General features: G+C 42.3%; 1 protein-coding gene and 1 long non-coding RNA gene across 2 annotated transcripts in view; one reads left to right on the forward strand and one right to left on the reverse strand.

Moving 5' to 3' along the window:
* The window catches only part of LOC134921338 (uncharacterized), a 100,175-nt gene extending 91,176 nt beyond the window's left edge, over window positions 1-8,999 (forward strand). The window contains exon 3 of the long non-coding RNA XR_010177477.1: window positions 8,912-8,999. This is a non-coding gene — a long non-coding RNA (uncharacterized LOC134921338). The remainder of the gene's footprint in view (window positions 1-8,911) is intronic.
* The window catches only part of EDNRA (endothelin receptor type A), a 76,001-nt gene continuing 63,179 nt past the window's right edge, over window positions 7,825-20,646 (reverse strand). Inside the window, exons 5-8 of the mRNA XM_063920586.1 lie at window positions 19,093-19,245; window positions 17,515-17,648; window positions 13,120-13,228; window positions 7,825-11,175 (exon numbers count right to left, since the gene is read on the reverse strand). Coding sequence (XP_063776656.1) covers window positions 11,038-11,175; window positions 13,120-13,228; window positions 17,515-17,648; window positions 19,093-19,245 — 534 coding nt within the window. The 3' untranslated portion in view covers window positions 7,825-11,037. The remainder of the gene's footprint in view (window positions 11,176-13,119; window positions 13,229-17,514; window positions 17,649-19,092; window positions 19,246-20,646) is intronic.

Genomic DNA, 20,646 nt, shown 5'->3' on the forward strand with positions numbered 1-20,646 from the left:
ATCAAGGTTCGAGCTGAGACATCAAGTTTTTCTTGGTGATCTTCTCTTCCATGATTGAAACTTTTTTTCAAAGTCTCCGCTGTGGGATATCTATCTCTCTTGTATCTATAAGGAGCCTCATATCTTCGTTCTTCTCTTTCCAACTTCCGATATCCTTCCTTATTGTTCCAGGTGCTTGGGTACCTATCTGTCATTAGTTTCCTAGTTGTTGGTGACCTCATTCTGGTACGTGATTGTTCCCAATATCTATCATTGGGATTCCTACTTCTATACCCATACTTCTCATTTGGTATCGGATAGGTCTGTTCCCTAGTTTCATCTCTGTCCTTCCGTTGAGTTGAAGTATCTCTAGTCGTATTCCATTGGCGAGCCAAACGATAGTCATTTCTTGATCTATTTTCTATTCTGTTCATTTGGTTTTCTATTTTCCAATTCCTAAAATCCCCCTTATAGTCTTCCAGATCTCTGACCAGTTTCTTCCGTTTCTGCTCAATTACTTCATGTTCTATTCTCTGCAACTTATTCTTGGTCAGAGTCTCCAAGTTTTGAAAATCTGTCAATTTTTCTAGGGGTTTAAATTTTTTTCGTATAATGAGAATTTCTTCCTCTAGATCTCTAATAGATGCTTCCCTGTCCTCAATAATTAATTTCATTAGACGAAAGGAACATGCATCTAATATATCGTTCCATTTTTTTACAAATTCCCCATTTTTTGATAAAAATGATGGTACTTTAGTCATTCTTAAACCTCTAGGGATCATCTGTTTTTCAATATATTTCCCAAGTGTGGTACTTTCCCACCATTGTTTGATTTCTTGTATTTCTAGTTTTTCTAGTCTAGTATACAATTCACAAAATGTTTCCTCTGTCACTTCTGTTGTTATTTGTGGAATTCTTCCCTGTACTGGTATCAGATCATTTAATAGCCTTATACGTTCTTCTTTATTAAGTGTCATCGTGCAAATAGCTGCTGCCCTTTGAGTGGAAAAAAGACTTTGAAAAGACAAAATAAAAGGACCGCGCTTTACGCTTACTGATGGACCAAGCTGCTATAGGAGTATGGAGGGAATCCACTTATCCCAATGTTTTGTTAAGAGACCAAAGAAAAAAATCTCCAAGCGCTCTGGTATCAGATATTGACACTTATTTAAAATTAATAATTAAACATTTTAATGAGGAATATTTTTTATTTATTTAAAATGTAAATATAAACACAAGAAAATACATTTATTGATTTTTAATCTATAAAAGTGAGTCCCATGGAGAGGGAAGTGTTGATCCCTCTCCATGGGAACCGCTACCAAGAGGGGCGGAAGTGTTTGTCCGTCTCCATAGGAACCATTACCGGAGGAGCGGAAGTATCTATCCGTCTCCATGAGAACCGTCATCAGAGGGAGCTTTAAAAGCATGACAGAGGGTGCACTCGGTTATCCTGACGAAGCCTGCTAGACAGGCGAAACTAGTTGATACTAGAGCACCTTACCACGTCTGCCGGCGGACATCTGATGCTTTGCTCTCTCTGACACCAACGGATGTACAAGTAAGTTGAGGTGATTCCCAACTTTTAAAAGTGACTTTTTATCTATGCTGATGAATGCCCAAGAAGATTATGGACTTTGCCTGAGTTACATCTAACACTAAATTCCCAAACAAGGACATTATAAAAGCTTGGGATTCAGTATACAGCATATTATAAAGGACTAATTATTCCTTAAGTTATAAAATCTGTGGAGGTCCTTTACCTATAATATATGTTATATGTTGTATTGTCTGTATGTTAGTATACCGGTATTAGGACTCACTTTTATAGATTAAAAATCAATAAATGTATTTTCTTGTGTTTATATTTACATTTTAAATAAATAAAAAATATTCCTCATTAAAATGTTTAATTATTAATTTTAAATAAGTGTCAATATCTGATACCAGAGCGCTTGGAGATTTTTTCTTTGGTCTCTTAACAAAACATTGGGATAAGTGGATTCCCTCCATACTCCTATAGCAGCTTGGTCCATCAGTAAGCCTAAAGCGCGGTCCTTTTATTTTGCGTACCTTCATGTTCCGATTTCCCCCCCTCACCAGGCGTTTCTGAGATTTGCAGTACAGGATTGTCACTACCAATTTCAGACGTTGCCGTTTGGTCTTTCCACGGCCCCGAGAATTTTCACCAAGGTAATGGCGGAAATGATGGTGCTCCTGTGTAAGCAGGGAGTCACAATTATCCCGTACTTGGACGATCTCCTTATAAAGGCGAGATCTCGGGAGAAGTTGCTGGACAGCGTGTTTCGGTCCGTGAAGACGGTGCAGATGCACGGCTGGATTCTCAGTTTACCGAAATCCCAGCTAGTACCTGCAACGCGTCTGACCTTTTTGGGCCTGATTCTAGACACAGACCAAAAAAGAGTTTTTCTTCCGGTGGAGAAGGCTCAGGAGCTCATAGCCCTGGTCAGGAACCTTTTAAAGCCAAAAAAGGTTTTGTGCATCATTGCACAAAGGTTCTGGGGAAGATGGTGGCTTCATACGAGGCCATCCCCTTCGGCAGGTTCCATGCGAGGACTTTCCAATGGGACCTATTGGACAAATGGTCCGGGTCCCATCTACATATGCAGAAACGGATCACCCTGTCTCCCAGGGCCAGGGTATCTCTCCTGTGGTGGCTGCACAGTTCCCACTTCCTAGAGGGTCGCAGGTTCGGCATCCAGGACTGGATCCTGGTGACCACGGACGTGAGCCTCCGAGGTTGGGGGGCGGTCGCACTGGAAAGAAATTTCCAAGGTCTCTGGTCAAGCCTAGAGACTTGTCTCCACATCAATGTCCTGGAGTTAAGGGCCATTTACAACGCCCTATGCCAGGCGGAGGAGTGGCTTCAGAACAAACCGGTTCTGATTCAGTCGGACAATATCATGGCAGTGGCTCATGTAAACCGCCAAGGCGGCACAAGGAGCAGAGTGGCCATGGCAGAGGCGACCAGGATTCTGCGCTGGGCGGAAGGCCATGTAAGCGCACTATTAGCAGTGTTCATCCCGATGGTGGACAACTGGGAGGCGGACTTCCTCAGCAGGCACGACATGCATCCGGGAGAGTGGGGACTTCATCAAGAAGTCTTCACACAGATCGTGGATCGGTGGGGACTGCCTCAAATAGACATGATGGCGTCCCGTCTCAACAAAAAGCTAAAGAGGTATTGCGCCAGATCAAGAGAGCCTCAGGCGGTAGCGGTAGACGCTCTGGTGACACCATGGGTGTTCAGATCGGTCTATGTGTTTCCTCCTCTTCCTCTCATACCCAAGGTGTTGAGATTAATAAGACTAAGAAGGGTCAGAACAATTCTCATTGTTCCAGATTGGCCAAGGAGGACTTGGTGTCCGGATCTGAAAGAGTTGCTCACAGAAGATCCGTGGCCTCTTCCTCTAAGGCAGGACCTGCTGCAGCAGGGGCCCTGTCTGTTCCAAGACTTACTGCGGCTGCGTTTGATGGCATGGCGGAAATATGTTTCTTGGTGTGAGGCCAGAGCTGCTCCTATGGAGGAGTTCCATTTGGGCCGTTTGCTTCACTTCCTTCAAACGGGAGTGAATTTGGGCCTAAAATTAGGGTCCATAAATGTCCAAATTTCGGTCTTATCCATTTTCTTTCAAAAAGAATTGGCTTCTCTTCCTGAAGTACAGACTTTTGTGAAGGGAGTGCTGCATATTCAGCCTCCCTTTGTACCTCCGGTGGCGCCTTGGGATCTTAACGTGGTATTAAGTTTCCTCAAGTCACCTTGGTTTGAACCACTCAAAACAGTGGAGTTGAAATACCTCACTTGGAAAGTGGTCATGTTGTTGGCCTTGGCTTCTGCAAGGAGTGTTTCGGAATTAGCGGCTTTATCATATAAAAGCCCATACCTGATTTTTCACGTGGATAGGGCAGAGTTGAGGACTCGTCCTCAATTTCTGCCCAAGGTGGTCTCATCTTTTCATATGAACCAACCTATTGTCGTGCCTGTGGCTACACGGGACTTGGAGGACTCCGAGTCCCTGGATGTGGTCAGGGCTTTGAAGATTTACGTGACCAGAACAGCTAGGATCAGGAAGACTGAAGCTCTGTTTGTTCTGTATGCGGCCAACAAGGTTGGCGCTCCTGCTTCAAAGCAGACAATTGCTCGCTGGATCTGTAACACTATTCAGCAGGCGCATTCTACGGCAGGATTGCCATTGCCTAAATCGGTTAAGGCCCATTCCACTTGGAAGGTGGGCTCTTCTTGGGCGGCTGCCCGAGGGGTCTCGGCATTACAACTGTGCCGAGCTGCTACTTGGTCGGGGTCAAACACCTTTGCAAAGTTCTATAAGTTTGATACCTTGGCTGAGGAGGACCTCCTGTTTGCTCAATCGGTGCTGCAGAGTCATCCGCACTCTCCCGCCCGTTTGGGAGCTTTGGTATAATCCCCATGGTCCTTACGGAGTCCCCAGCATCCTCTAGGACGTTAGAGAAAATAGGATTTTACTTAAATCTATTTCTCGTAGTCCGTAGAGGATGCTGGGCGCCCGTCCCAAGTGCAGACTTCTTCTGCAAGACTTGTATATAGTTATTGCTTACATAAGGGTTATGTTATAGTTGGTCGGTCTTGAACCGAGGCTATGTTACTTGTTCATACTGTTAACTGGGTAGTTTATCACAAGTTATATGGTGTGATTGGTGTGGCTGGTATGAATCTCGCCCTTAGGTTACATAAATCCTTTCCTCGTACTGTTCATATCCTCTGGGCACGGTTTCTCTAACTGAGGTCTGGAGGAGGGACATAGAGAGAGGAGCCAGTGCACACCCAGAATCCAAAGCTTTCTTAAAGTGCCCTATCTCCTGCGGAGCCCGTCTATTCCCCATGGTCCTTACGGAGTCCCCAGCATCCTCTACGGACTACGAGAAATAGATTTACCGGTAAGTAAGATCCTATTATTTTAAATTAAACATTATGTCAGTTGTCACACTATAAGATCTATATAAAAGCTAAGTAATATTTGAATATATATTCAAACCACTGAAACTTTATAGTATAGTGATAGATATTAGTCACTTATCCAGAGCTGGCCCTAGGCATAGGCAAATGCCTAGGAGCATCTGGAAAAACCTAAGAGCATCTTGACAGACTGGACATCTAAGTTTCGCTGTGCTGGCTCCAGATTTCAGAAGTCCCGGCTGACAGTTGCTATCCTCCAATGGGATGTACAGGCTTCCAGCGCTGCTGAGCCATTGCCTGTCATCATATTATATGACAGTAGCAGAGCTGCAGCAGCAGAAAGCCTGTATAGCCCAGTGCCAATCATACAGCTTCCATCAGTGTGAAGCTGGCATGGCCTAAGGTGACATCAGCGATATTCACAGAAGAGAGCACGCCGTGGAGGAGAAAAACAGAAGAAAGGCATCAGAGAATAGTAAATTATGAGAGCTTGTTAAACAGATACTGTAGGTTGGGAATTGAATTGCTGGAGTCAAACAAGAGGGAGAGGTTTGATTGCTGAAGACACACAAGAGGGAGAAACTTAATGGCTGCAGACACAAGGTAGGGGGAGACTTAATGACTGGAGACACACAAGGGGGAGAAACTTAATGGCTGGAGACACAAGGGAGAGAGATTTGATTGCTGGAGACACACAAGGGAGAGAAACTTAATGGCTGGAGACACAAGGGAGAGAGATTTGATTGCTGGAGACACACAAGGGAGAGAAACATAATGGCTGGAGACACAAGGGAGAGCGATTTGATTGCTGAAGACATACAAGGGGGAGAAACGTAATGGCTAGAGACACAAGGGAGAGAGATTTGATGGCTGGAGACACTGGCACCCTCTGCCTACCCAGTCACCCACTTCCACTTGGCCATACCCATTCAGTTACACCACAGCCCTTTCTCGGGTGCTTGTGCACCAAAGGATCCCAGATTGGGCAGGCACCAGACAGAATCTTGCCTAGGGCATCAAATTGGTCAGGATATCACTTACGGAACAATTCTGTGTCCTTCCCTTCTTAGTATGAATTATAACATAAAGTTGGAATATATTACTTACAGACCAGGCATTGCTAAGCAAACAAAACCTAATTATTCTATACAAAAGAGACCTTAAAATACAGACCATATTCTAATTTTTTTTTTTTATTGGAGTAAAATACTCTCGGAAAGGTCCATGGAACATACACAATCATTTATCAAACAGGACGTAATAAGAAACAAAGCTCACTTTATTTAGTTCTCCAACCCTCGATCTTGCATAATTTTAGCAAATACTCTGGAAATTAGGAGAAATATTTGTGAGATTATTTACAAGTATTTAATACATATGTGGCTCTGTGGCAGAAATCACTAGGCCATAATGAAACAATTAATGTGGATATCAACCATAACTAAAATTATATAAATAGAATTTCACCCACATATAAAATATATAAAACACCAGAGCCTCCTGCCTGCTAAGAGAGTGATGACAATCCCTTGCCCAGCTCCGACATGGGAAAGATTTATCAAAGCTTAGAGAATGATAAAGTAGAGATAAAGTACCAACATATCAACTCCTGACATTTTTCAAACACGACCTGTAAAATGACAGTTTGAAACTGATTGGCTAGTAATGTATCTCTCTCCACTTTACCACTTTCCAAGCTTTGATTAATCTAGCCCATAGTTCTGGAGTCACTCCCCCTTTATGGCAACAGTAATGGTAAATTCTTCCTGACAGTCGAGAGAAGTTTGAACGTAAACTGCAGTAAATGGATAGTTGCTGTTGGAGCTGATTGAATGACTGCAACGGAAATTTAATATTTATGTAATGAAATTATAATGAACACTTTAGTAAATATGTGGAATGTTCCTGAAAATCTAGGACTTCAGATATATTTACATAAGTAGTAGAAATGGCTCAGAAATACTCTAATAAATAGATTGGGTTACTACACATACATGCCCCTGGGTATTACTACAGAGCACTGTCTAAAGATTATTTAGAATTATGTTAAATAGTAACACTAATACAATGAATCAAATGAGTATATACATAATTACATACAGTATGTTTAAAATACCAAGAGAGTAAAGTACCAAAGGTATTTTATACACCATTAAACAGGACAGCAACGTTTTATAGAGCACGAATTGGCAAAAATGAGAAATCACAATTTATAATTTCTACTTTTATTTCTATATAGAATTTTTTTTAAATGATACATTATATTTTTGGGTTTGTGATCTTCTTGTGTGCAATATGAAAATGATGCAAAAGAAATCTTGAGCCCTCACTGGAAAACAACTTCTAAGAAGGTTATCCTATACCAGTAACATTTCTGTCTCCGCTGAAGTGGCAGAGCATGGAACCAATCTCACTGATTTTATAAAGAGTATGTTGCAATGCCTAAATGTACCAGTGCTGTAAACAGTCATAATTCAGTGCAGAGAGCATGTTTACATATTTCATATGAATGTTATAGATCTGCCAACCAATTACCCAAAGAATGGAACTGTTATTCTGATTTCTCTTTGAAGTGAGGTATGTGTAGTACTGGTGAAGGATGTTCCTCCTTGATTACACAGCTGCACAATTTCATCAAAAAGTATATGTTAATATTCTCATATAGCTTTAAATATATGTTAGATTTGATAGGAAACACATGGGATGCCTTTTACTTACCACAGTATTGCCTCCATGACAGGTCATGAGTCTGCTGCTAGTTAGGCTGAGCAGCCTCATAATCATTGCCCAGAGCAAAAGACAACATGGGCAGAATAGTACATTACTTGTGCCTGTGCTAGGGCCACTACCCTGGTGCATTGTGAGATTAGTTCCCCCCCCCCCCCCCCCTCTCTCTCTGGGATAAATTTACTAAAACGGGAGTTCTATTTAAGATGGGATGTTGCCCATAGCAACAAATCAGATTCTACTTCTCATTTATCTAGCACCTTCTAGAACGTAATACCTGGAATCTGAGTGGTTGCTATGGACAACATCATATCTTAAATTGAACTTCAATTTAAGTATATTTCACCAGTGTGTATATATAAATATATATATATATATATATATATATATATATATATATACACATACATACATACATACGTATACAGGTTGAGTATCCCATATCCAAAATCACACAATTTTGGTTCCCCTAATGAGATAAAGACATATATGTAGATATATTATTATATTATATATCTAAATAATATATCTATATATACACATAATATATAATATATTGGTCATTATCTCAGTAGAGGACCCCAAAATGTGGGATTTTTAATTTTGAATAAGGGATACTCAACCTGTATATGTAAATAGGTGCTCTTACCTATTAAAGATGTTGTCCTCTTTCAGATGGCTATCATATTTATTTAATTGTACATGGTCTTTTTCAACTTTCACTAAATACCGTATACAGCAGAGCTGGCCAAACCGGTCCTCGAGATCTACATACAGTTCATGTTGTCCAGGCCTCCTGGAGATCTGTAGAATGTCAGTTAGGAATGAATGCAGTACATCTTAATTAGTAATGACTACACCTGTGCAACTGGTCTGGAAAATGTGAACTGTTGGTAGATCTCGAGGACTGGTTTGGCCAGCCCTGGTATACAGTGTCTCTTTACTGTGCTTTTCAGACAAGTATTTACTTAATCAGAGTATTTTTTTTTTCCTGGTAGAAGACACAACACTGTTCTTCTGTTTGTTTTGGATACAATGGTATCAAGACAACAGTGTTGTGTCTAATACTGGGGCAATATGAACCTCTCATTATATAAATAAATGGCTGAAAAGCACAGAAATAACAATAAATAAGCATAATGTTCATTGGTGCATGTATCTGGGGAAAATAAGAACCCTTCTACATGTATCATCAGTATATGTTCTCTTCATCACTCTCGCTGGTTGGTATAATAAATGCATGTATTGCAGATTATGTGACAGTCATGTTTAAAGGTACCATAGAATGTGTACAGGCACTGATACAGCCAACACAACGTAGGTTTTACATTCGTCTTTGGAAATGTAAGTACCTACAAAAGTCCATGTCTTTCTATACTAATAATTTCTGCTACATTTTCTTATTTTCTGGGTATAAGTTGCAATAGCCATGAAATGCTTTTTCCACTAACTAAAACCAGTTAGTAGTAAATAGGAAGTTTCCTCAAAAAAAAAAATTTCTTATCCAAATCTTATCTATAGAGCTCTTTTAAATAAGATTGAACCAGTGGATCCTTCCACTATTTCGAGCCACGGTGACATAGGAGCCTGGGTTTAAGGTTAAAGGGAGGTTTGAAGGTTTCAATTCTTAACCCCCTATTTACTACTATATGGTGGTCAGTAAATATTAAAGCTATCTGTACAAAGGCAGAAACTCATTAATGTATTCTTAGTTATTAAAGCATGATTTTAAAATGAGCATAAAAATGATTTAATATTGTTAAACATGGTGGAGAATAAAATATACCTGGATAGCACAATGCACACAGTACTGTATGTAGTAGGCCAGATGGCCATGGCAAAGTGAAGGCCATAACTAGCTAAAACTGCTACTTAGCTGCATCATAACAACATAAAGTCACACTCACTCCACTTCTGGAGAATCTATGATGGAGAACAGAGACAGGAGCTTGGACCAAAAGGCAAGACTGGTTTCATTTTTCAGGCAGACTTCCCTGGTGTTGGGTGGCTGCTTGTCCTCCAGGAGATACAATCTTTGGGTACCTGAGCTGGGCATCACCCACTCTATCCCTTCCTCTATTAGCGTCCCTGGTGTGTGCCACCTTAGCCAACCAGTAGCTACGACACTTCATTCCCAACATGTGAGATGTTCCTGGAAATTATTTTCTACTGTTGTCCTCCATGATTGTACTTTCCATTGATGCATTGGGTTGGGGCTGTAATGCCGGCGGTCGGGATCCCGGAGGTCAGCATCCCGACCATGGGATCTTGGCCGTCAGAATGCCGGCGGGAAGGGGGGCTGAGCGCAACGGAGCCCCTTGCGGGCTCGCTACGCTAGCCACACAGCTGGCTCGGTGGCTCGCTGCACTCACCACAGGTTCTATTCCCACTCTATGGGTGTCGTGGAAACCCACGAGTGGGAATAGCACGTTTGCCGGCTTTTCGGCTACCGGCATTGTAAGCGGTCGGGATTCCGGCATGGGTATCATGACCACCGGGATCCCAACCGCCGGTCAAGCCACTATATCCCAATGCATTATAAAACGGAATATCTGCATCCTAAAAATGTGCTGTGTTAAGTTTGTATAATATGTTCCATTTGACGTTTGATGTTAAACTGTGAATAATACTTCTTTAAAATAATCAGTGCATGAACACACTTATCGTCATGTTGCCATGCATTAACAAAGATCCACTATTTGCACACACAGTATAAGGTGAGGCATTAAATAATGAAGTGCTACAAAATACATCTCTTATGCCTAACATTTTACTTTCCTGCACAAAAGCTAGTAAAACACATGCTATTATGCAATACTTCACAATCCTCTATGCTTTAAGTTTAAAAATATATATATTTAGAGAAACAATGTTAAATAAAAATTGATATATACAAAGTAATTATAGTTTCATATAATAATTCCATAGAAATACTGTTAGTTTATCCACCTTTTGCACACAGTGGGACTTGCAGTACATTCAGTGACATTCTGAAGCTCCATTTGGGGAAGGTCCCAGCATTTACAATTACTGGCCCAAAGTTTTCCTGAGGGATTCCACCACTGTTAACCAAAGTAATTTCATGACAGTCTCAAAATAACTTTATTTATCTCTTCGCTGTCTGGAACGCTTGTAGAATGTCAATTGCCTGGTTGCACACATTGCCAAGTATGAAACATAAAGACTGTATTACAGCCAATAAAAAAACATGTGCTTGTAACTGTGATTTGACAGTGCTTCAGTTTCTCTAAAATGGAATGGTGGGTTCATTATTATCTGCAGGTATAGTTTTATCTTGTTTTAAGAGAATTTATTGGAGAAAGCAGCCACTTTGGTTTCTTTCGTGTGGTTCAAGGTGCTGTTGTTTGAGTTTGAGGCTAGTTGAGGCTGTCCTTGTGGTTGCTTCTGTCAGCTATGTAGTAATTTTGGTCATGGTTTTTCCACTGAATGCTGGTAACATTCATTGGTGATGTGCTTGTCAGGGTCTTCGACTGGCAGCAGCAGCACAGGCATGACTGGAGTAAAAATAAATAAATGTTAGCAGGTATTGGTATAATTGGTGTTTAATAATGATATACACTGCCAGAATTTTACTGACATCCTCACTACAGCAAGCTGTGTGCTGAATGATTACTTTGTTATACTTACAGGTAACTACCAAACCAAAGCAAACACTGGAGGATACAAATTACTGTATATTCAAAGTAGGTACTTTCAGATGGGAAGCAGTTAAGATACTTCCGCACAGGATCCCAGTGATCGCAATGCTGACGCCGGAATCCCGCACAGCAGTTCAATGCTGGAACCAGCGAATACCAGTGAGACAGGCTATTACCCCTCTGTGGGTATCCACGACACCCATAGAGGGAGAATATAGCCTGTGTTGAGCACAGCGAGCCACCGTGGCCCGTAAGGGGCTTTCTAGCGCTCACCCTGCTGCCGGCATACTGGTGGCCAGTATGCCGCTGTCGGTATACTGATGGCTGGCATCCCGGCCATCAGTATTTCATACTGAATCCCTTTCAGATAGGTATGGTACCTGAGGGAATATTAGGCATCTTGAATTATTTAGGTTCAAGTAAAAAAAGAAGACTGGTCAGGCCCTGATGCCAAATGGTTCCCCTGCCATGACTAAAAGAGGTTACCATAGTGACGTTGAGTGTAGGGCTTCTTTTGGGACATGATTAACAGTAGCTATGGCAGTATTTCGCAAATCCAGTAATTAGGGCGACCTAACAATGTTTTACATCTCTCCTTGCTGAAGCTCAGGTGTATTCATTCCGAATTATTCAACTTGTGATTCTGTGAGAACTGGATAACATGCAACCACAGGACTGAATGTGGGAAACACTGAGCTATGGTGAAAAAGACTAGCCTCACCACAATGTTTCAGTGGCCAGGGTCATGGTGGCACAATATCATCAATGAATGCATGTGAAGGGCAGATATCATCAGTCGTTGGCCAAGACGATGGTGGCTGGAAAGTCTGAGGGACAGATACCATCAATAATTGGGCACGGTGATGGTGGCAGGAAAGTGTGAGGGACAGGTACCAATACCATCAATCATTAGCCAAGGTGATGGTGGCAGGAAAGTCTGATGGACAGATATAATCAATCATTGGTCAAGGTGATGGTGGCAGGAAAGTCTGATGGACAGATACCATCAATCTTTGGCCAAGGTGATTGTGGCAGGAAAGTCTGATGGACTGATACAATCAATCATTGGCCAATGTGATGATAGCAAAAATGTCTGAGGAACAGATATCAGCAATCATTGGCCAAGGTGATGGTGGCAGGAATGTCTGATGGACAGATACCATCAATCTTTGGCCAAGGTGATGGTGGCAGGAAAGTCTGATGGACAGATATCATCAATCATTGGTCAAGGTGATGGTGGCAGGAAAGTCTGATGGAGTGATACCATCAATCATTGGCCAATGTGATGGTAGCAAGAATGTCTGAGGAACAGATATCAGCAGTCATTGACCAAGGTGATGGTGGCAGGAAAGTCAGGAGATGCACTTGAGAATTCATTTTCTTACATCATAAACCTAACTTCAACTGATACAATTAAAAAAGGAACAATAGCTCCAGACTGATCCAATAGAGATAGTGATGTTTGTAGAATAAACCCCAAGGTGGGCAAACATCATAGTAAAATGTGTGTGTCTTTCAATTGGTTGTTATATGTATTTGTGAAAAATTCTTTAATATACACAATAAATAACAAATCATTAATTCACACTTAATTTTCACAAATTTGAATGACCACTGACTGCTTGTAACCCATGCGATTTGTCAAAATATATCAATAATGATTAGAAAACTAAATTCAATATCTAATGTTTTCTTTCACTTTCATGCACATGTATGTGTGTATTAAAACAGCCGCAGACAATGGGAAATGTGTGCACGAAGTTTGTGTAGACACTTTCACTGATTCAAACATTTTATTACCTGGAAACAGTTTTTAAACTTCTTGCTCACAAAGTAGAGTGCTATTGGATTTATACAGGAGTTTAGTGCCGCCAAGTTAATACTGATGTAGTCCATCACCAGCAGAAAGCTAGACATAAAAAAAAATATATATATATAAATACACTAATAATGAGTTGTCTGTCAGATCATGATGTATAGTCCTGCAAGAGTATTATCTGGACCTCAATATCTTATTACACTTGGAGACAGACATACTGTAGATGTAAAATATGAATAGCAGTATTAACATGGGTCTTTCAGAAGTTGGAACATGCTACATTATAACACATCCTATCTTTTAGATGAAGCTGGAAACAAATAAATGGAAAACAGGATTCTGGAAGATTAATTAGAGGGGGTTTTCATTTGTTTAATAGCTTTAATAAATCTCCATTTTCAAATAATTGTACTTTTGTAGGGATACCAGAATTGGGCTTTGGGCTCCCTACCCTTTGCTTTGTCTAGAAGGTTGCCAGCACTCACATATATCCAGAATCGAGGCTGAGCCCCATTGCTGCTGGTCAGGTCTATCCTGCTACAGAGAGTGGAGCCAATGCGAAGGTGAACACAGCTACGATCTTCTTCCCTGACATGCGGGGGGACGCCCAGCACAGGGCTAGTCCGCCCCGCATGTCAGATCGGCCCCCCCTCTCGCAGAAGTGCAAAGGAATCGCACAGCAGTGATTCCTTTGCACTTCAAGAGTAGCTCCCGGTCAGCACAGCATTAACGTGCTGGCCGGGAGCTACTCCTTGCTCCCTGGCCCGCAGCGGCTGCGTGTGATGTCACGCATCCGCTGCGGCCCGCCCCTCGTTCGGTCCGGCCACGCCTGTGTTGGCCGTACCAAACCCACGAAACGTCGTCCAAACATCGCAGTTCCACCCCCTCCCGCCCAGCGATCGCCTCTGCCTGTCAATCAGGCAGAGGCGATCGCATCCCTGCTACGGCCTTCGACCGTCTGTCATGCGCCGGCGCACTACGGCGCCGGCGCATGCGCAGCAGGGACCTGTTCGCTCTGCTGCGTTAAAACGCAGCGAGCGAACGGGTCAGAATGACCCCCTATATGTGAGTGTAGCAAGACCCTGATAAATAGAGTGGATGGTGGGGATCCAGGAGGAATGATATTCACTAAAGTGCTATCACTGGGGGTGAGTGGGATTAGTCAAGTTCTTTTCCGGCAGTAGACTCTTTGTAAGCACAAGGAGTCGACAGTGCATGCGTCGATCTCTGGGAAAATGACCCCTGTGTCATGTTTCTGGTGATATCTGTGGCACAGATCACAGAAAACATGGCATTTGCACTATGTTCCCGATGATACCTGCAGCGCCAAGGGAGAGGTAAGTATTTTGAATGGGTGCAGGGTGTGCTTTGTGGGCCATGTGCACCATGCACCCATTATAGATACACCCATGGCCACTAGGGCTGAGCGAGAGGGGCAACCATTTAGGGTGCAAAGCTGAAGAGGGATGCAGGGAAATAAGTATTTTAGGTGACTTTGTTTGAACTTGCAGACAAGGGGTTATCAGTCTTCTTTCTTGTCCCAGGTCCTACAATTTACAGTTCTCGCTCTGGAAAGCAGATTTTAATTTTCCTTATAGGATTTTCCCCCCCAAAAGTCTCCATATTATCTAGGTCAATTGTTTATTTTAATTTCACCTGGAATTGATATAAAACCACTTAGACAGAAGAGTTCTGTAAATAAGCAATTTAAACCTAGATAAAGTAAGTGCTATGAAGAAAATCCAAGAAGGATGCTATAAGAAAGATAAAGCAATATATTGAGTATAAGTTGCCAAATATATTATTGAGAGAGTAATGCCAATGAATGCAGTTCATTAATGCAAATATATAACCATCCAAGCATGTAGCAGCAACTCCACGTGGAAAAGCATACAGACATAGGGGGTAATTCAGACCTGATTGCTGCTGTGTGTTTTCGCAGAGCATGCGCAGGCACGTCGCACGGGTACAAAGCAGATTGCCGCACAGTGATGGGTTTGTGCGACGGATCAGTTCACACGGGCGATCGCAAGGAGATTGACAGGAAGAAGGCGTTGTTTGTGGGTGTCAAGTGACAGTTTTCAGGGAGTGTCTGGAAAAACACAGGTGTGTCCATGCGTTTGCAGGGAGGGTTCCTATCGTCAATTTCGGTCCCAGACAGGCTGATATGATCATAGCGGCTGAGTAAGTTCTGGGCTGCACACAGACTGCACAAAATCAGTTTGTACAGCTCTGCTACACATGCGTTTGCACACTTGCACAGCTAAAATACACTCCCACTGTAGGCGGTGACTATCTGATCGCAGCCGTGCAAAAATCGCTCGCTAGCGATCAGGTCTGAATTAGGCCCATAGGGACTTATTCAGGTTTGTTAGCAAACCAAAAAAGCACACTCATAGGCAAAACCATGTTGCACTGCAGGTGGGGCAGATACAACATGTGCAGAGAGCGTTAGATGGGGGGGTGTTCAAACTGAAATCTAAATTGCAGTGTAAAAAGTAAAGCAGCCAGTGTTCACCCTGCACAGAAACAAAATAACCCACCCAAATGTTACTCTCTCTGCACATGTTACACCTGCCCCACCTACAGTGCAACATGGGGCCTAATTCAGACCTGATCGCTGGGCAGTGATTTTTGCAGCTCTGCGATCAGACAGTCGCCGCCTACTGGGGAGTGTATTTTAGCTGTGCAAGTGTGCGAACGCATGTGTAGCAGAGCTGCTCAAACTGATTTTGTGCAGTCTCTGTGCAGCCCAGGACTTACTCAGCCGCTGCAATCACTTCAGCCTGTCTAGGACCGGAATTGACGTCAGACACACAGGTCTGAATTACCTCCATGGTTTTGCCCATTAGTGAGCTTTTTTTGTTTGTTAAGAAACCTGAATAATCCCCATAGTCAGGATGTTCAGTTGTTGTTGTTGAGATTAATCACCAGAGTGAGTGAGAAATCTGACCAAAGTAATTTTGACCATTAACTGATTGTTGGTGCTAGATGATCTGGTTTGAATATCTCAGAAACTGCTGATTTTCTAAGTTTATTAAGAATGGTGCACAAATCAAAGACTATCTAGTGAGGGCAGTTCTGAGGATGAAATGGCCTTGTTAATGACAGACTTCAGATGAGAGTGGCCATAGTACTTGCAGGAGACAGAAAGTGAAATAACTACATTATAACAGTTTATGTAGAAGAGTATCATTGAATGCACAGCATCTTGAACCTTGAAGTGGATAGTTTGGAGCTACAGAAGACTACGCCTGGTTTTAGTCCTGTCAGCTAAAAATTGAGGACTGAGGCTACTTTGGGCTACCAAAATTGGACATTAGGAGACTGGCAAAACATTTAATTTTTTTTGAAACATACATATGATAGAGTCAGAATTTTTTATAACCAAAAGAAACCATTCCCCACATCAATGGTGTTCTGATGTGAGGAATGAGTGTTTGGCACACATTAGGCCATGTAATATGAATTAAGCAAAAATTAGAGGGTGTACTACGAATGGCCGGCTGTCGAGATCTCGGTGCCCAGCAGTTGGGAGGCTCCTGATCACTCGCTGCTCTGCTCAGTTCAGAGTAGAGCAGCGGTGAATAGACACTGTGAGCATGCGCAGTGTCTAACTGTCTATTCCAGTGAGGGAGAGGGACTGGGGGCATGGCTAGCAGCTCATAGAGCGCTGGCCATGCCCCCTCTGTGATGAAAATTGGAGCCGTGGCTCGCGATCGCGCCATCCACGTGAGGCCACACCCCCTTTCTATTAGGCCATGTCCCCTTTCGGCGCCATGCGCTACGCCACTCAAAGAGTCCCTCCTTGCCGAATCAGAATGTTGGGAGGTATGCTATTATGTCAATACCACAAATAATTGTCACTGCTCTGAGGTCATACAAGAATCCTATACAATACTACAAAGGAGCACCTAATAAAGTGCCCACTATAAGGAATAATCCAATATACTCTCTCCTTAATGGGCTTATTATATTTAAATAAACATGCAGACAGTGAGTTTACAGTAAGATAATAAAGTACTGTAGTAGCAATAATCCTTAGTCCATCCAAATTATTATATACATTTCAAGGTAACTTCTAGAAATGTTCTTATATTATATTTGTTTCTTTACAAAATGATCTTTACATCTATCTCCTCTGTGTCATTGCCTCCGACACTGTATGCAAATGAGAAGGTGGAGTCATCTGATTTAGCAGAGTAAAAAAAAGTTCTGGACTAGATATTAGATTTATATTTTTTACCTAAGCAGAACTCACTATTTCTGGCATTTGAAATACATTAATGTTTTTGTAAGTCATGACAAGATCAATCAAGCAAGTTAAATACATCTTGGGAAGAGAACTGTACAGTAGTTCAATGTATATATATTACCTGAGAAACTCACATCGGCCAGAATCAGATTCATTGTATACTGTTTTTCGAATTATTCTACTCAGATGCACAGGGATCCAGCAAAGGGCAAATATCACCACCAAGCAGAACACTGTCTTTGCAACTTCACGCCGCTGTGTAAAGACATTGAACAAAAAAAAAATCATAATTATAACTTAACAGTAATAGCTTAAATATCATAGATAAGTAAAAGTGTTTCGACATCTGATCTGAAACATAAAAGGCAGAAATTTTTACATTGTAGGACAGATGCCTTGGAGAGTGATGACGTGGAGAGAGACAAAGGGGGTCATTCCGAGTTGATCGCTCGTTGCCGATTTTCGCAACAGAGCGATTAAGGCTAAAATGCGCATCGCATGGTACGCAGTGCGCATGCGCTAAGTATTTTAGCACAAAACTTAGTAGATTTACTCACGTCCGAACGAAGAATTTTCATCGTTGAAGTGATCGGAGTGTGATTGACAGGAAGTGGGTGTTTCTGGGCGTTTTCTGGGAGTGTGTGGAAAAACGCAGGCGTGCCAGGAAAAAACGCGGGAGTGTCTGGAGAAACGGGGGAGTGGCTGGCTGAACGCAGGGCGTGTTTGTGATGTCAAACCAGGAACGAAACGGCCTGAGCTGATCGCAATCTGTGAGTAGGTCTGGAGCTACTCAGAAACTGCTAAGAATTTTCTATTCGCAATTCTGCTAATCTTTCGTTCGCTATTCTGCTAAGCTAAGATACACTCCCAGAGGGCGGCAGCCTAGCGTGTGCAATGCTGCTAAAATCTGCTAGCGAGCGAACAACTCGGAATGACCCCCAAAGTACCAGCCAATGAGCTCCTTCATCTTACAGGGTGAGTTTGACAGTTAGGAGCTGATTGGTTGGTAGTTTATCTCTCCACTTGGGGCCTAAATCATGTTTGTACACTATGGGTGATGTTCATACAATGGAACGATTATCCGGACCGCGCCCAGTAAACGCCATGGCGCCACCCCCCTCGACGCCCGTGGCTGTTAATCACTATACAATCGCATACTTCTGGGATGCGATCTCATGGTCACGGTCGCGCACTATTGCCAGTGCGCGTGCACAGACCAGATGCAGATGGACACAGTGGCTGTGTACAGATGCGCGGATGCGTCCATCTCTGAATCCCCCCCTTAGTTATCTTCACTTCAATACCTTGTCAGGAAATTGTGGATTGGGCAGGGTCCAAAAGCAAAGCATACTGGTGAATGGGATATATCACTATAACAAACAGGATTAGTCTTGTAATTCCTCTCGTTCATTCTGTCAAATTCCATACCACACTATTGATATATGCATTTATTTTATCATATATGTATGTATATGTATTTTTATTTTTTAAATGGTGTGGTCACATAATTTAGGCACCGCAGATGGTTGAGTGCCATGGATTAAGCCTATTGTATTGTATGTTGAACATTTTTGCTCTGTGCTAGCTAGTAATGCATGCACTACCACCACTAAGCTTTTAATGTTACGTTCTCAGGTAAAAAAGTATACAGTTGAATCAGGTAATGCCACTCAGCCCTATGTTGCTATACTTTAATTACCTGTTTCAGGTGCTCGCTTAAAGCGATCCTAAGGCTTCCTTTCCTCTGATGTAGCATCTCACACGACATTAGTGTATAAAACACTCCAGTGCAGGCCAAGGGTATGCAGAAATAAAAGCCAAACAGCCACCAATCCTTTGCATGCTTGTAAAACTGAAAGGAAAAGGAAAATGCATGTTACTTACAGTATATTCCGAAGTGCTTGAACTTTTCTGCAACTGTATAAAAATTCACATTTTGCTACTTGATTTGGGGCCTAATTAAGCATAAGTTGTAGTTCTGTGAAATTTGCAAAATTACAACTCCTTTCTCTAGCATGCGGGGGGCTGCCCAGCATGTTGTGTTCTTCCTCCCGCTAAAATGCAACCCCCTGCCTTCACAGCCTAGCTGTGAAGGCAGTCGCCAGGCCGCAATGTTTTGGGTCGCAGCGGCTGCAAGTGACATCACGCAGCTGCCACGGCCCACCCCGCAAACTGTCCAGACATGCCTCCATTGTCCGGACCACGCCCCCCAATGCTGCGATGATGCCCAGAAAAAGCTGCGTCGCCGCCCCGTCACTGCCTTCCGCCGTCACTTAGACTGCAGTTTAAGTCCTTTTGCATGTGCGCAGCACCGAATAGTGATTTCCGCAATTCAGTGATTGATGCTGAATCGGGCCCTTAATGTGTAAGCCATTTCTCACAAGCGACGATCCCTAAAGCTAGCCACATGCAGTGGTTTGGTTACCCACACAGTAGTTTGGTTACCCATTTTCTTTTAAAATAACTTCTGAGTGGCAAGATTATCCAGCCAGAAAGATCCATTTTGAACGTACATTGATCATATTGGTTATCATGTAGTACTCTACTAAAAAACTACCCTATAGGCAGACATACTGGGAGTCATTTAGAAGTGGAGGCTTTTACATTATTAGAAAATCTTCATGTTACACAACATAATCTAGGATTAAGGCTAAACTTGTCGTTAAAGTGCCGCTTCATGTGACAGGGGTCAAAGATGACTACATGCTTAATTAAGTCAGAGTGCCTTCTTACAGTGCACAGAGTGATGCTGGTCTCAGGGCATTAACACAGTACGGGATATAATTGAACTGGGAGGCTACACATGGTCCATTGTTCTTTTGCCCTCATCACTCATAGTCAGCATCATTACTCACCTATATAACATGTTTATGTGGGAAGGAATTCATCCATTTATTTCATATAGCAATGTTATAAAAAACAAGTCAATTTTTATACAAACACATGTAAGGTAGGGAAGAAAATAAAGTTTAAAACATACAAGTGTATTTTCTTATTCTTCCCCATAAATGAAGGAATTAGTTTTATATGGAATGCCTGTGACTGATTAAATATGAGTACTGAACAGGGCGTCCCTCTCATCTTACATCAAGGCTTGACTGAGAAGAATAAAAGTGCTTTTGTTTCTCCCGCAGGTCCAGATGTTAACAATTTTAAACAGGAAGTGTGCATTTAAAGTAAGCTTCCTTGTGTGCCACAATTCTTCTAGAAATCTAGCATGTCGATTTCCAAGAGAGATAAGCACTGTTCAACA

This window comes from Pseudophryne corroboree, chromosome 1 (genome assembly GCF_028390025.1).
Source record: "Pseudophryne corroboree isolate aPseCor3 chromosome 1, aPseCor3.hap2, whole genome shotgun sequence".
Taxonomy (NCBI): Eukaryota; Metazoa; Chordata; class Amphibia; order Anura; family Myobatrachidae; genus Pseudophryne; species Pseudophryne corroboree.